This window comes from Bos grunniens, chromosome 10, assembly GCF_055505025.1.
Source record: "Bos grunniens cultivar Pamir isolate PY7600 chromosome 10, Bosgru_T2T1.0, whole genome shotgun sequence".
Taxonomy (NCBI): Eukaryota; Metazoa; Chordata; class Mammalia; order Artiodactyla; family Bovidae; genus Bos; species Bos grunniens.
The window spans coordinates 46,804,124-46,819,907 of record NC_141174.1 but is presented as its reverse complement, the minus strand read 5'-3'; the positions used below and the strand labels follow the sequence as shown (position 1 = coordinate 46,819,907).

General features: G+C 37.5%; 1 protein-coding gene across 1 annotated transcript in view; it reads left to right on the top strand.

The window, feature by feature from the left end:
* WDR72 (WD repeat domain 72) overlaps positions 1-15,784 on the top strand; it is a 225,558-nt gene that overhangs the window by 46,075 nt on the left and 163,699 nt on the right. Inside the window, exons 10-13 of the mRNA XM_086321014.1 lie at positions 5,112-5,262; positions 5,892-6,137; positions 8,808-9,028; positions 12,039-12,234. Of these exons, the coding sequence (XP_086177140.1) occupies positions 5,112-5,262; positions 5,892-6,137; positions 8,808-9,028; positions 12,039-12,234 (814 nt within the window). The remainder of the gene's footprint in view (positions 1-5,111; positions 5,263-5,891; positions 6,138-8,807; positions 9,029-12,038; positions 12,235-15,784) is intronic.

Here is a 15,784-nt window from a genome sequence, read left to right as displayed (position 1 = left end):
TGTCAATGAAAGTTGTTTTTTTTTAACCTACTGGATTTCAGTTCAGTTCAGTCACACAGTCGTGTCTCACTCTTTGCGACCCCATGGACTGTAGCATGCCAGGCCTCCCTGTCCATCACCAACTCCTGGAGTATACTCAAATTCATGTCCATTGAGTTGGTGATGCCATCCAACTATCTCATCCTCTGTCGTCCCCTTCTCCTCCTGCCCTCTATCTTTCCCAGCATCAGGGTCTTTTCAAATGAGTCAGCTCTTCGCATCAAATGGCCAAACTATTGGAGTTTCAGCTTCAGCATCAGGTCTTCCAATGAATATTCAGGACTAATTTCCTTTAAGATGGACTGGTTGGATCTCTTTGCAGTCCAAGGGACTCTCAAGAGTCTTCTCCAACACCACAGTTCAAAAGCATCAATTCTTTGGCACTCAGCCTTCTTTATGGTCCAACTCTCACATCCATACATGACTACTGGAAAAACCATAGCCTTGACTAGATGGACCTTTGTTGGTAAAGTGATGTCTCTGCTTTTTAATATGCTGTCTAGGTTTGTCATAACTTTTCTTCCAAGGACCAAGTGTCTTTTAATTTCATGGCTGCAGTCAACATCTGCAGTGATTTTGGAGCCCCCAAAAATATTCCTACTGGATTTAGTCATCAGTTAATTCTCCAAAAGGTATTTCATGGAGAATGGAGGAGTTCTGAATTATTGATGTGTCAGCCAAGGAAGTATGTTACTTTTTACAGTCTCGGTTTGCTTAAGCAGGCAGCATAGTTGTTGCAAATCCTATAGTTCAGTATTATCTCTTTAACATATCTGTGAGGTTTTGTTGCAAAAACTTAATTAAGTAGTGTCAACTGAAAATTAAAACTCCAAGTGCCATTAGGGCACAGGCAAACTTTAGAGTTATGGTGTGGAGCCCTGTTTCTAAAGGAATTTGTGGGTTGCAGTAGAGCCTTGTTTTGCTGTTGATCACAAAAGCAGTATTGTGGCTTGCTTAAAAAGGCATTTTAAGTTATTTTTTAAAGGGCTTTCCCATTCTTCCTTTTTAGTTCCTGAATGCATTTTTACATATCACTAGGCTATGCTAAGTCACTTCAGTCATATCCGACTCTGTGTGACCCCATAGACGGCAGCCCACCAGGCTCCCCTGTCCCTGAGATTCTCTAGGCAAGAACACTGGAGTGGGTTGCCATTTCCTTCTTCAGTGCATGAAAGTGAAAAGTGAAAGTGAAGTTGCTCAGTCGTGTCCGACTCTTAGCGACCCCATGGACTGCAGCCTACCAGGCTCCTCCATCCATGGGATTTTCCAGGCAAGAGTACTGGAGTGAGGTGCCATTGCCTTCTCCGTTACATAGCACACTTTGCCCTAAAAGCTAGATATGAGAAATGTCCTTTAAGAGCTTCTGCTCTACTGCAGGTATCAATGCTATGCATAACTATGAAGAAAAATAAAAACAATTACAAATTAACTTTAAAAAATACTAATTTTAGAGGAAGCTGCCTTTCTTTATGTCTCAAAATGTGAAGACACAGATTTGTGAGTCTTCTATTGATATATAATTTTTATTTAGACAACCACAGCTGTTTTAATATCTTACAAGTACTTGTTTCAGTATCTTAAAAGTACCTGAAAGCTAATGAAAATGAATAGCATAATCTGAAACTAAAAGAAGCTGGTCTACTTAGACTGTTAATTGCCCTTTATCTAGCCACGAAACTAAATTCAGTTTCTCCCTATTCAAAACATCACCAATATTCACTAAATATAAGACTTCTTAGTGCCTCCTACAGTAACAAGGTAATAAGGCATTTTTGTGGTGTAGGGAGCTGAGGTTAATGGATACAATGGAAATAGGGAATTATGCTCTATAAACATGTTTTTTGGAGTGATGCCATAGAATTTGAATCTGCTTGTTTGACAATAGCATGTTCTCATGGGACACCAGGGGCTTATCTGCTGATGGAGTTGTAGTAGCAAGAATAAGGACTCATCTTTTATTCCAACAGCTTTATGAGAGCCTCCCTAGCTTCAAATCATAGCTGATGATCATAGAAGACTATAGCAGGGATCCTGACTGCTGAGATGAGGAACTGGGCTTTCCAAGGTCTTAGCTGTGGAGTAAGACTGCAGTGTTGAGGTGGAAGTAGATAGGATAGAAACAGCCTGAAGATTGCAGATAAGGAATTTGGGAGCATGAACTAAGAGTAATGACAATGACAATGATGATAGGTAACTTTTTTTTTTTTGAGTCTTTATTATTGTTAAACACACATGGTCTTATGTACATGCATTTCCACCATGACCCCATTTTGAAACTGATGCTCAGAGAGGTTAATTCCCAAGATTTGAACCTAGGCAATTTGGTTCCAGAGTCTGGGAATGGACTTTGGAGTGAATTTCTCATTTATTCTGAGAATGGATATTAAGAATGGTTTCTATTTATTGTGCATGTGTTCTAAGTCGCTTCCGTTGTGTCCAACTCTTTGCGATGCTATGGACTGTAGCCCACTAGGCTCATCTGTCTGTGGGATTCTCCAGGCAAGAATTCTGGAGTAGATTGCCATACCCTCCTCCATGGGAACTTCCTGACCCAGGGATCAAACCTGTGTCTCTTCTGACTCCTGCATTGGCAGAAGGGTTCTTTACCACTAGCACCACCATTCTAAGTACTTACCGTTATCAACTCATTAATCCTGACAGTATTCTATGTAGTAGGTGCTTTTATTTATTAGCCTTCTTTCACAGTTAGGGGAAAAAGAGATACAGGAAGGTTAAGTAAATTGTCTAAATGAAGTAATTGGCTCTTGTAATAGAGTTTGCTGCTGCTGCTGCTAAGTCACTTCAGTCGTGTCCGACTCTGTGTGACCCCACAGACGGCAGCCCACCAGGCTCCCCCGTCCCTGGGATTCTCCAGGCAAGAACACTGGAGTGGGTTGCCATTTCCTTCTCCAATGCGTGAAAGCGAAAAGTGAAAGTAAGTGGCTCAGTCGTGTTGGACTCTGTGTGACCCCATAGACGGCAGCCCACCAGGCTCCCCCGTCCCTGGGATTCTCCAGGCAAAAACCCTGGAGTGGGTTGCCATTTCCTTCTCCAGTGCATGAAAGTGAAAAGTGAAAGTGAAGTCGCTCAGTCGTGTCCAACACTCAGGGATCCCATGGACTGCAGCCCACCAGGCTCCTTCATCCATGGGATTTTCCAGGCAGGAGTACTGGATTGGGGTGCCATTGCCTTCTCCGGTAATAGAGTTTAGTATGAGCTAAAACCAGGATTTGAATCCAGGTATTTATCCCAAGAGAATTCACTGTTAATGACTATTTTATTACCTCTTGGAGGATAGGCACTTCTTGTGATGAGAATCACATGGTAAGGGGCTCTGAGGGAGTTTTCAGCTGAACTCAAGAGGTAACTACTAGAAAGGAGGAGATTTGAGGCATCAAGGAGTGGGTATGAGCAAGTGAGTAGCAGCAGTACAGAAGTGAGGGTAGCGGGGATAAGAGCAGTCTGGGGAGAATGGGCTAGTGGGGCAGCACATTTTGCTTTGAGGGGATATGCCACCACCAATTTGAGTAACTGCTCAGCCTCTCTGCAGCTTCCTTTTCATATCAAAATCATGAGAAAATTGAGCTAGTCAATTTTAAGGTTCCCAAAGTTTGAGAGAGTTTGAGAGGCCAATAATCAAACTGTACCAACACCATTTCTAACACAAAATTGATGGCCTTGAGAAGTATAAGACTCCAAAGTGCCTTCTGAATCTTAAAAAAAAAAGATTTAGGGAACTTACTTCATTGAAACTGTTTTTCTTCAATGCTCTTATTTCTTGAGACTTTAGAGGATTACATATCTTGGTCTTGAATTACTTTTTTTATTCTCTTCCCATCTTAGTTTCTTTATCTCTATAAGAGAAATAATAATGTTTATTTACTCTGTAGCTTTGCTGTAAGGATTAAATGTAGTGATATTTTGGCCCTTAATATTCTCTAGAAATACATTATAGAATTTTTTCACTGAAATATCTATCTGAGCCTTCAAACATGTGTTTTCTGACAAGAAACTATCAGTTTCTTAGACTTTTTTATTTCTAGCACCAGCACTTGGCTTTCTTTTCAGGGTGCCTTTTATTTGTACATGAAAAGAGGGTTTTGTTTTCATTTTTCTAATCACTTAATCATTTTGACCCATTGTGCATAATCTCTACATACATGTCTGCTCAAGGAACATCTATACTGCAGTGAGGTACTGGGAAGATTCAAGGCCCATTCACTAGTGAAAGCATATTTGATGCCCAATATTCATTCTGTGTCTCAACAAAATTATCTTCATACACATAAATATATAATGTATATATTTATGTAAATTATAGCATGTATTTATACTAATATCATAGTATATATTATATATATATATACATACATACATATATATATATATATATATATATATAAGTTATGGATTCATTTTCTTTGGGGCCAGTTGGGGCCTAATTTGAAATCAAATATGTTATATATGAAAAATAGTCAACAAAAATTAGAAAGCACATTAATACCACAAAATTACCATACAAATATTAGTTGTTGCTATTTTAAGTGACAGTTGGAACTGAAGGAGCAGAAAGAAATCAACCTCCTCAGTGCACAGTAGACCACTGTCATTATCACATGGGCTTTTGAGTCATAATTACTAGACTGAAAAGCCCACTGCTATCGATACCACCTTAGATAAATTAACCTCTTCCGTCTTTGATTATTCATCTGTAAAATGAGGATAGTAATAGTACCAACTTCACAGGATTATTTAACTTGGATACATGCAAAGCCCCTAACAGTATGTGTAATATTCACACAGAACATGTTCAATAAATGTTAGCTATTCTTATTAATGCTCTGAAATCTAGCTGATGACTTTGCTTCTTATTTTATAAAAATGTTTTTTGTTTTGTCTTGAGTAAGAGACTATTTTCCTAAATTTACTTGAAACTTTGAAACAGTGGGAATAAATGGAAATAATTTAGTTCATCCATGAAGCCTTATTCTTTCATTTAAAAGCACTGGCTGCCATTATATAGAGCTTTTTTTGAAAGATTTTTTTTTTTACATAACTGTTCACTTTTTTAGTTGGACCAGAGCCTTCCTTTTGTTATGGGCTACATAAATGAAAGGAAAGAACCTTTTTATAAGATACTTTTCTCTGGAGAAGTCTCTGGAAGAATTACTTTGTGGCACATCCCTGATGTTCCTGTGTCCAAGTTTGATGGTTCTCCTAGAGGTAAGACAAGTTCTATTTCTAATCACCTGTCTTTTAAGAAATACTTTACAATTAATCTGGTGCTTTTTTTTTCAAGTTAAGTAATAGGAGGCTACAAACAAGAAGACGTTCTCATGCACCACTATGCATTAGATACTAACATAAATATAGGCATAAACATGATGCTTAGAGATCTTATTCAGTAGTGTGGCCACTGTAATTCAAATTAACACCAGCTTACTGTGAGTGATGTTTTATTGAATTGAAATGAATGTTGACAATATGAATACAGGGTAGACTGATAGATCTCATTCGTATTTTTGAATTTGTCATTTCCATATCCTGTATTCCTTTTCAACTAATTTCTCTATTCGAAAGAGTTTCTCAGTTCTTTTTCAGTTGACTTAAGTCTAAAAATGAATCCACTAATACACATCTATTCTTCTGAGGCTCCTTAAGGGAGAGAGAACCAATAAAAAAGCATTTGGAGTGAAAACAATGCATAGCAGGAGAACTTTCTGCCTATAGCACACTATTAGGATGGCAAAAGAGCCTCTATGTGCCCCAAGGTATGGTGCCTTGATAATATTTTCTATATCTGTGATGAATTTATAAACCAAATTTTTTCCTTTTGTGTGTTTTCTTCTTAGAGATACCAATAACTACCACTTGGACCCTTCAAGATAATTTTGATAAGCATTCTACCACATCACAAACTATTAGTGACTACTTCTCTGGGTTTAAAGATGAGAATGAAACTGTGGTTGTCACTTCATCAGAGTATGTTCCAAGTCTTGATAAACTAATATGTGGCTGTGAAGATGGGACAATTTTCATTACACAGGCTTTGAATGCTGCCAAAGCAGGACTTCTAGAAGGCGATTCTTTACTAAAAGGTCTTGAATTTTATTTGACCCTATTTATTTAATTTACCTAAGCTTCAACTAATAAGCTGTACTAAGAAGATTGCTGAAGCTTAAAAAATTGTAGGCATTTGCTAGTAAATTTGTGCATGTTTTAATTCTAAAGTAAAACACATAAAGGTTTTTTAAAAAGTCAAATAGAAGACTGTATGATGAGAAATAAATTTCTCTCCTTATTTGATCTTCCAGGAAGATCACCAAAGACAAGTGCTAATAAGTTTCTTTATACCCTTTCTAAAATTTCCTATGCATATATAAGCATATTACAAGATAGCGGTATACATTCTTTTAGTTGTATTATAAAAATGAAACCACAGTCTACATATTTTACTAAAATATTCTTAAATCTTAATAAAATATTTTGGAGCACATTCTTTATGACTTCATTTTAAATGATTAATAATAATTGAATTTTAATTAGAAAAATCTTCTATGATGTGTGTTTAAGATTTTTTTCTAGCCTTTGGCTACTATAGACAATGCAAAATTAACTCTCTTTGCACATATATGTGGGTATATGTATAGAATTATTTTCCAGTAGAATTACTAGATCAACCTTTTTGTATATTTTTAAATTTTTAAATATTTGATATGTATTTTTATGCATTTTATGTATATTTTTAAATATTTGAAAATATATCTTAAAATGTTTTCCAAACATTTTATGTTGGAAACATATAATATACACATGTGATATACACATCAATATACATGTGTATCCACTAACACATATATATATAAAAATGCCTTTTTCCTCAAACCTTAGCCAAACTTCTATTCAACTTTTTAACATTTGCCAATCAGGAAAAAGTGGTATCTTCCTATTTTCATTTTTCATTTTTGTGTCAATGAAATATAAATATGTTTTTATATACCTTTGTGCATTACAACAGCAAAAATCTATTAAGTAAAGACCATTATTCAGAAAGTTGTCTTATGTAAAAGAATGAAATATAGAGGTGACTGAGATTTGGAGTTGTGTAGATAAATTTGTTTGAGGAGGGCATGGCAACCCACTCCAATATTCTTGCCTGGAGTATCCCCGAGGACAGAGAAGCCTGGCGGGCTTCCATGGGGTCACAAAAGAGTCAGATAGAACTTAGCGACTAAACAACAATGACAACAGTGTACTTATTGCTCTGTGTCTCAATGGCTGATGCTAAAAGTTAGTAAAAAAGCTTAAGACCTTAGCATATTTTATCTCGGCTGATTTATCTTATCCAGAAAAAAAGCAGACACCTACATTAGACTGGTAGCATTTGAATTAATATTCATCTTGGTTTGTTAGTGGATATAGAATACAGAGGTGTCTGATGGAATAGAAGAAGTAATAATGATTCTTTGGGACCCAGTGTAAATAAAAAGAGATTGTGGTCTGTGGTCCTCTCTAATTTTTTTGAGTTTAGCCAATAATGAAGGAAGAAGAAGGGTGGAAACTATCAGGAAGTTTGTGTTCTACTATAGCTATGGTATGAAATACCCAGGTTTTCATACCCAGGTTTTCCTACCAAGTGCCAATGCTAAGAAATTATGTACATTATTTTATTTCACATAGTTGTCTTGTGTGAAGTAAGGGCTATTTTGTCGTACTGTTTCAGATGCAGTACCTGTGGCTTAGAGGGAAAAAGCAAGTTGTCCATGGTGACATATCTAGTAACCGACAGACCCAGAAAAATAAAACCAGATTTGTTTAATAGCAAAACTATGCTCTTAAACATTATGCTGTGTTTCTTCACACTCGCATTCAAGTCACTTAACCCTTCTGAGCCTCAGATGCCTTATCAGTAAAATGAAGTGGTAGAACTAGGTAATCTGTAATATCTTCTGAAGCAAAAATACTTCTGTGAAACTTTGGTTTTCTTTTATACTAGATGTGATTGTGTTGTTTTAAAGGACAGCAGAAATGTTCTGAGATTACTTTTGTAGACACAGAAGGTATGAACTGTCACTCTTTTATGACAGAGTTTGCTATTTCTTGGCACTGGAACTGGTAACTTGCTCACATCCTTGAAGAACTAGTAGACTTTGAACACCCAGCTTCAGTACTCTATCAAAAGCATGACCTAGCTTGTAGTGAGGCACTTGCCTTTTGAAATAATCCAAGGGTTGTTCTCGTCAGGTGGCCGAAGTATTGGAGCTTCAGCTTCAGCATCAGTCCTTCCAATGAATATTCAGGTTTGATTTCCTTTAGGATTAACTGGTTGATCTCCTAGCTATCCAAAGGACTCTCAAAAGTCTTCTCCAGGACCACAGTTCAAAAACATCAATTCTTCAGCCTTCTTTTTGGTCCAATGGAGAAGACCCTGATGCTGGGAAAGATTGAGGGCAGGCGGAGAAGGAAGCGACAAAGGATGAGATGGTTAGACAGCATCATGACTCAATGGATGTGAGTTTGGGCAAACTCTGGGAAATGGTGAAGAACAGGGAAGCCTCGTGTGCTGCAGTCCATGGGGCTGCAAAGAGTAGGACACAACTTAGCAATTAAACAACAACAAAGGGTTGTTTATTAATTTCCTTAGTCAACTGCCTTCTTCTAATTATGTGCAGTTTTCTTACACTAAAAATTTATAAAAGAAAATCTCAGGACTATTTCTTGAACAAAAGTAACTTTCTTTTATTATTTGGTGTTTGGTTGTTTTCCAGGTTCCCTTCCTCAGAAAGTTCTCAAAGGTCATCACCACAGTGTTACTTCCTTGCTTTACCCACATGGTCTCTCTTCAAAATTAGACCAAAGTTGGCTGGTATCTGGGGACCAAGACTCATGGGTCATCTTGTGGAATATCTTTACTGAAGAAATTTTGCATAAATTCTTTTTGCAAGCTGGCCTGGTAACAAGTCTTTTGATGTCCCCAGAGAATTTCAAAGTAAGTTAAGATGAAGAGTGAAACGTAACACATAAACTTAAGTTATATAACATTGCAGAACATTTAAAAGCTCTAAGGAAAAATATCTCGTAGTTCCACGGAAAAGAAAAAATACCCATAATACAACTGGGTGATTTTTATGAATTTCTTTTCTTATTTGTTATGAATTCTATTATTTTTACAGCTTATACAGATAATGCGGCTCTAAAGCAAAAGTCTCATCAATTCTTGCCTTTACAAAAGTCAGTTAACTCTCTTTAACTTACACTTACTTACCCTTTTTCCCCTAGTTCTACATCTTAATTTTTAATGAAATTATCTTTTCTTTTTAAATAAAAAGTAATGGACACTGAGGGCTTCCCAGATGGTGCTAGTGGTAAAGAACCCACCACCCAGTGTAGGAATATGAGAGACTCAGGTTCCATCTATGAGTTGGGAACATTCCCAGGAGGAAGGCATGGCAACCCTCTCCAGTATTTTTGCCTGAAGGATCCCATGGACAGAGGAACCTGGTGTGTTACAGTCTATAGGGTCACAAAGAGTCAGACACAACTGAAGCGACTTAGCATGCATGCACTCAATGGACAATCAATGGAAAAATAAATATATAGGAATTGTAAATTAAAATTAACTTTTGCCTTTAACAATTTAATAATAAAAATGATCATTACATTTTCTTTTTCTTAAATAGATTTTTATTTGCTCTTTTGTTTATTTAACAAATATTTTCAACATTGAACTTTCTCAAATTTATGAGCGTCTACCTTATGCTGAGGAAAGGAAATATTTTCAGATATAATCTTCTTATGCAATGTCAGCTTAAATTCAGCCTTCATAAAGCTGATATCTTTGATAAAATATGAACAAACATGTTTTGAGTTCTTTGAGTTTATGTTAATTGACTGACTTGTAAAAATTATTTCTCCACAATAATATTATGAAAAATCAGCTCCAGAGTAAAACCAGAGATAACTTGCACTATATTTTTGTAGTAAGAAAAAAATAAAGCAGTATTTCAGGAACAGAAATGATTAAACAAAATAGTAAAACAAAGTTAAGTAAGCCCTACAACCCCTTCCCCCGCAAAAAAAAAACCAGCTGTCTGGTGGTTTGAGATACCTTGATATGTCTTTTATTCCTGAAGTTCTTCCTTTTTTAAAAAAATATATATTTTCCTTTAGACTCCAGGATAGTAGTCCAAATCAGTTTCAAGAGCTCCAAAGATCAGGACACATTCAAAGCCAAATAAAAGGGGAGTTTACTGAAAGGACATAAAAGGCAATCCTTAGGCATCCAAGACAAAATACTACAGAACCAACAAGGACCTCCTGTAAAGCGTATGGAACTCTGCTCAATGTTATGTGGCAGTCTGGATGGGAGGGGAGTTTAGGGGAGAAACCGCGCCTCCTCCTGGGCGCATGCTCAGTCGTGTCCGACTCTTTATGACCTCATGGACTGTAGCTCGCTAGGCTTCTCCGTCCATGGGGATTCTCCAGGCAAGAATACTGGAGTGCGTTGCCATGCCCTCCTCCATAATCGGCTATACTCCAATACAGAATAAAAAGTTTAAAAACAAAAACACTACAGCAGAATCTGCAGTGGAACTTGAACTCAAATTCAGAAACAAAGGTTACTCTTAGAATCCCCTGCCCCAGTATGGTCTGCTTTTCTGTGATTACTCCTTTATCTTGCCGCTTCCTATGACTTCTTTTAGCTTTACAACTTCAAATGACTAGAAAAGAGAATTCACTTGGCCTAGTAGGGGTCTACTGTTTACTCGAGCCATAGAATCTGTGTTCACATGTTATTTTCTTGTGTTATATGTGTGTGTGAATTTCCTGAAGTACATTGGGCTGTCTGTTCTAGAAGCTGTGGGTTGGGCAGGTTCTCCACGAGGTAATAGTTGGGCAACAGTGCCATCTGCCCCTTTCTACAAGTCCAGCCTCCCCGTATATCACCTGTCATTTTTGATTTCCCCCCTCCTCAGAATTTCTGCAGGCTCCTTTAAAAAGGAGAGGAGAAATTTATTATTAGGAAAAATAACACATCCCCCAGTGCTCCACTGAGAGAGGTCAGTGATTTGCACTGGCAGATTCTCAAAGGGATGTCAACTGATGCTTTTAACATAGCAGCCAGAAGTCTGGCCAGGTGCCTTAGGGAAAGTAGGAGCATCCGTATCGCAAAATGGTTAGAGAAGATAAAAAGAGAGCGCAGACAAAATGCCCACTCCTCCTCCTTCGCACACTCCAGCCATCCCCACTGTGGGCTGATCAGTGCATGGCCCTCGTGGTGAGGCACAGAGCTGCCCTGTAAACTTCTGGGTGAGCCTCGGCAGCACCCAGCAAGAATGGTGTTTGTCCTAAACTATGCTCAAGGTAACCACATGCTGATGTTTTTAAAAGTATCTTAAGAATTTTTGTCCTGTGACACTATTTTTGGTCCTCGTGTCTCTGAAGCTGTACATTCAGCTGGAACTATCTAATGCTTACCTCTTTTAGATTGTGTCTACACTGAGTTTCCTGTTTGGATTAGAATTTGTATAGTTCTGGGAACAGCACCAAATCACATTTTGAGCCTGTAAGTGGAAAATACCAGCTCATGATACCCTTGGGCCTAAGCTTGTGTCTACAAATAGCTTCTTTTTGTGGCAACAAATTAGTTCTGGGGTTTATTTTATTCTGCATTATTTCCGACGTCTGCCTCACTGCCTGAATCTGCTGAGTGATGGTCAAGTCCTTCATTTATCTTATGAGTAGATCTGGCCTGGAATTCTCCTCTTGCCGTGTGTCTTTTGACCTTCCTGATATGTCTTTGAATTTAAAATCTACTTGGTGTGCAAAGCCCCTCTGTGCAGTGTTATGTGGAGAGGTGCTATAGAAAGCAGATCCGTCATTTGGTAAATGGGGTTTTAACAGAAACTCATGTTACTAAGGGGGAAATCAGGTTTAATTTTAAAGAAAGCATTTGACTATTTACTTACAAAGAATCCTGGATTTTCTTTTTTCCACAGCTACGAAGTTATCAGGTAATCTGCTGTGTGTGCAGTGACCACTCTGTGGCTCTTCTTCACCTGGAGGGGCGGAGGTGCCTCCTGAGTGCCCGGAAGCACCTTTTCCCTGTGAGGATGATAAAGTGGCATCCCGTTGAGAATTTTCTGGTTGTTGGATGTGCAGATGACTCTGTTTACATCTGGGAAATTGAAACAGGTATATTGAAATTACACCTTTTTTTATCCTTTACGTATGTATGCATCAAAGCATTTGGCTGGCTGGAAAGTTCCAGAAAATACATGCGAATCCCTCACTTCCTTTTACCTTTGGTTGAGCTACACTTAAAGGCTTCGTTTGCAGGCATGTATGGAAAATAAACACCATGGCCCAAGTCAGACCCTGACCCACTGGTGATTAGCTGACGGAGCAGTGCACAGGACTGAGCCGGATATTTCTGGAAGCTATAAATAAATACATAAGTTATCTACTTTAATTATTAACAAGAGGGAAATTTAGTGTCCTACTATTAGTCTCAAATTATCATTGAATTCTGCCTTCTTCAGCATACTCACCATCTCAGCAACATTTTGAGCTAATTGATGATCAGTAATAATGGAATATAATTAATTACAAAACTCCAAAAAGTTGAGTCAGGGAAACTGAAAACTGAGTGGTTCAATTGAACTTTTGATGTCATAGCATAGAGAATATATAGTTTTAAGTTTTAAGTTTTTTTTTTAAAAGTTTTACTCTATAACTCTTAAGTTGAGAGCAACACATTTCAGGCAAATGCTGGGAACAAATCAAATACGGTGAAGTAATTAATGAATGTGAGTCAAGGGAGTGCACTGGAGAGTACATTTCACTGAAACCATTGCATGATTCGTATTGATTAATCCGTGGTGGTTTTATGTTGGGTGTTATTAACAGACTGGATAGTTTATAATGTTATGGTTTAGAGCCATACTTCACCAAAATAATTGCTATTTTCTTTATATTTGACGTTCATGTGTTAATGATGATGACACACAGAGGATGCTACATAATATCACCTTACATTTGTCCTGCTTTGCAGCTTTGATGGGCTTTCATGCTCATTTCCCATTAGACTATCACAATTTCTAGGGTACATAGAAGAGGTATTTTTCCTCACTGTATCCATGAGGAATCTATAGGTCTGATTTGTAAATGTGTGAGATTACACACTAGCAAGTGGTGAGCCAATATGAGGCTCCCCATTGTTCTTTGCACATATTCACAGAACTAGAAGAGCTTTAGAATTCTTAGGTAATCTATCAACTAAGTGGTGTTTGAGTATAATGGATAAAATGGGTTCTAATGCCTGGGCTTGCCTCCAGGACCTGCTAATGAAGAACTTATTACCTTGGACAAATAACTGGGCTTCACTGCATGTCAATTTCCTCATCTATGAAATGGGAGTAATAGTACTTATCTTCCCTTACATTAACGAATACCTAAAATGCTTGTAAACAGTGCCAAGTCTTAAGTAAGAGTTAACTATTTTAAATATTATCAAAAAAATGTTGCAAAATCTTGACTTTTGCTTGTGAAATCTGAATCTGTAAAACATATACCCTGACAAACATGTGCAACTACATTGTTTTTTAATGGTTACAATAGTATTTATTTAATTTTTTTATATTGGAGTATAGTTGATATAATAATGTGTTAGTTTCAGGTGTATAACAAAGTGGTTAAGTTGTATATATACATGCATCCATTCTTTTTCAAATTCTTTTCCCAATTAGGTTGTTACAGAATAATGAGCAGAGTTTCCTGTCCTATACAGTAGGTCCCTGTTGGTTATCCATTTTTTAAAAAGTACAACTGCATTGTTTTTAATTTTGAAATTTTAAATACTTGCTAATCAAACATATTTTCTCTTAGAAAACAGAGTCTAGGAAGAATTTTTAAAAATCTGCGTATTCATAAGTGTTTATGGTTCCATTGCCCCACCAGGATACCTTTCAAGCTATGCAACTTTTTATTTATTTCTTTTTGATGGGACAGGCAGTAACGAAGGGAAGAAAACCCACTAGTAGTTCTTGAAACCATATTTATTCCAACATTGTATTTTAATATTTCTTTTTATGCTCCCCAAATATATAATCAAATGTAGAACAGTTGAAGAATAGAGAGAAACATAAAAAATGGAATCCTATCCCACTCCCTAAAGATAGCTGCTCCTAATATTTTGATCTACTTTCTATCAGACATCTTTCTATGTCAATAAACAGATGTCTGTATTGTATTTCAGTCATGGCCCTGGCCAGAAACTGAATTCAACCCAGGTGGGTAAAATGAAGAGACTGTAATGAAAGGACTCTATAGAGGGATGTGGATAGGGATTAGGGAACAGACAAGGAATGGACATTGAGGCCGTTACCTGGACACTAGCAGTATCAGGAAGCTCGTACCATCTCTAGGGCTGAAGTGAATGATGAGAAAATAGTAGTACTGGAACTCAATTCAAGCTGAAGCCAAAGAGGCGTGATTACTCCCTGGGGTCATAGAGCTGCCTGGGTTTTGCTGGTGGCACTGGTGGTAAAGAACTGCCAGACAATGCAGGAGATGTAAGAGATGCAGGTTCGATCTTTGGATTGGGAAGATTCCCTGGAGAAGGGGATGCCAACCCCCTCCAGTGTTCTTCCCTGGAGAAACCCATGGACAGAGGAGCCTGGCAGGCTACAGTCCATAGGGTTGCAAAGAGTCAGACATGACTGAAGTGACCTAGCTCGCATGCATAGCACTCCCACCAGAAATTCAGTACTGAAACAAAGAGAGCTGGAGGAAATTCTCTTCTCTTTCCTTTTGCAGTCACCTTCATTAGTTTAATCCAACTGAAAGTCAGACAGGAAGGGCAGTTTTAGAAATCGGCCAAGGGCACAGAGCAAGACACAGAAGGGTATCGGAAGGATGGAGTGGGTTGACAAATGAACAATAATTGACATAGTGGCCATTATGGATATGCCATACTTTAACTCAGGAATCTCCTACAGTTGGTTATTTATATTTTTTTTCCTATAAAAAAGCTTGTTTTAAAATGGCCATATAAACTGATATGTGCACATTTAGTGCTCGATTAACTTATAGGCTATTTGTTCCAAATGAAATTATGAGGCTATTTATCTCTTGCTAATCTGCAGTAATAGTTTATGAACTACCATAACTCATCTTAAGCTTATAACTCGTGAAAATTTGTCACCTATAATTATATCAGTGCCTTCATATTTGTGATGTGACTTTTTACTTTTTCAAAGCCTCTTCGGGTTGATAATCTTATTTGAGCCCCACAACACTCTGGAGACAGCTGACAGCTGAATTCCTTACCACACTCATTCCTTATGAATAAGTCTATGCTGTTCCTTTTAGTGTGTGTCTGGTATTGGCTTTGTTTTGAGCTGCCTCTAACCTCAGCAATTCCAATTTTGTTGAGAATTTAATGAACTACTTTTTCTTTCTCACACTGCATTTCATCTAGCTAATATACTTCCAATATGTTTATTACTTGATACTTGATACTTATATTATCCTTTTCCTGTAAAGGTAGGAAAATCCAGGATCAGGAAGACTTTCCATTTACAGTTTCATAACGTTAGGGGAGAAAAGTACCAGCTAGGACCAAAACAATTAGGCTGAAAAATGGTCTATGAGGGTCTAGAATATGCTTGTTCACTGACAGGCCTAGCACATGAATGAATGGATGAACCAACCTAAGTGTTCTTGGACTTCAATAGATTGAGTA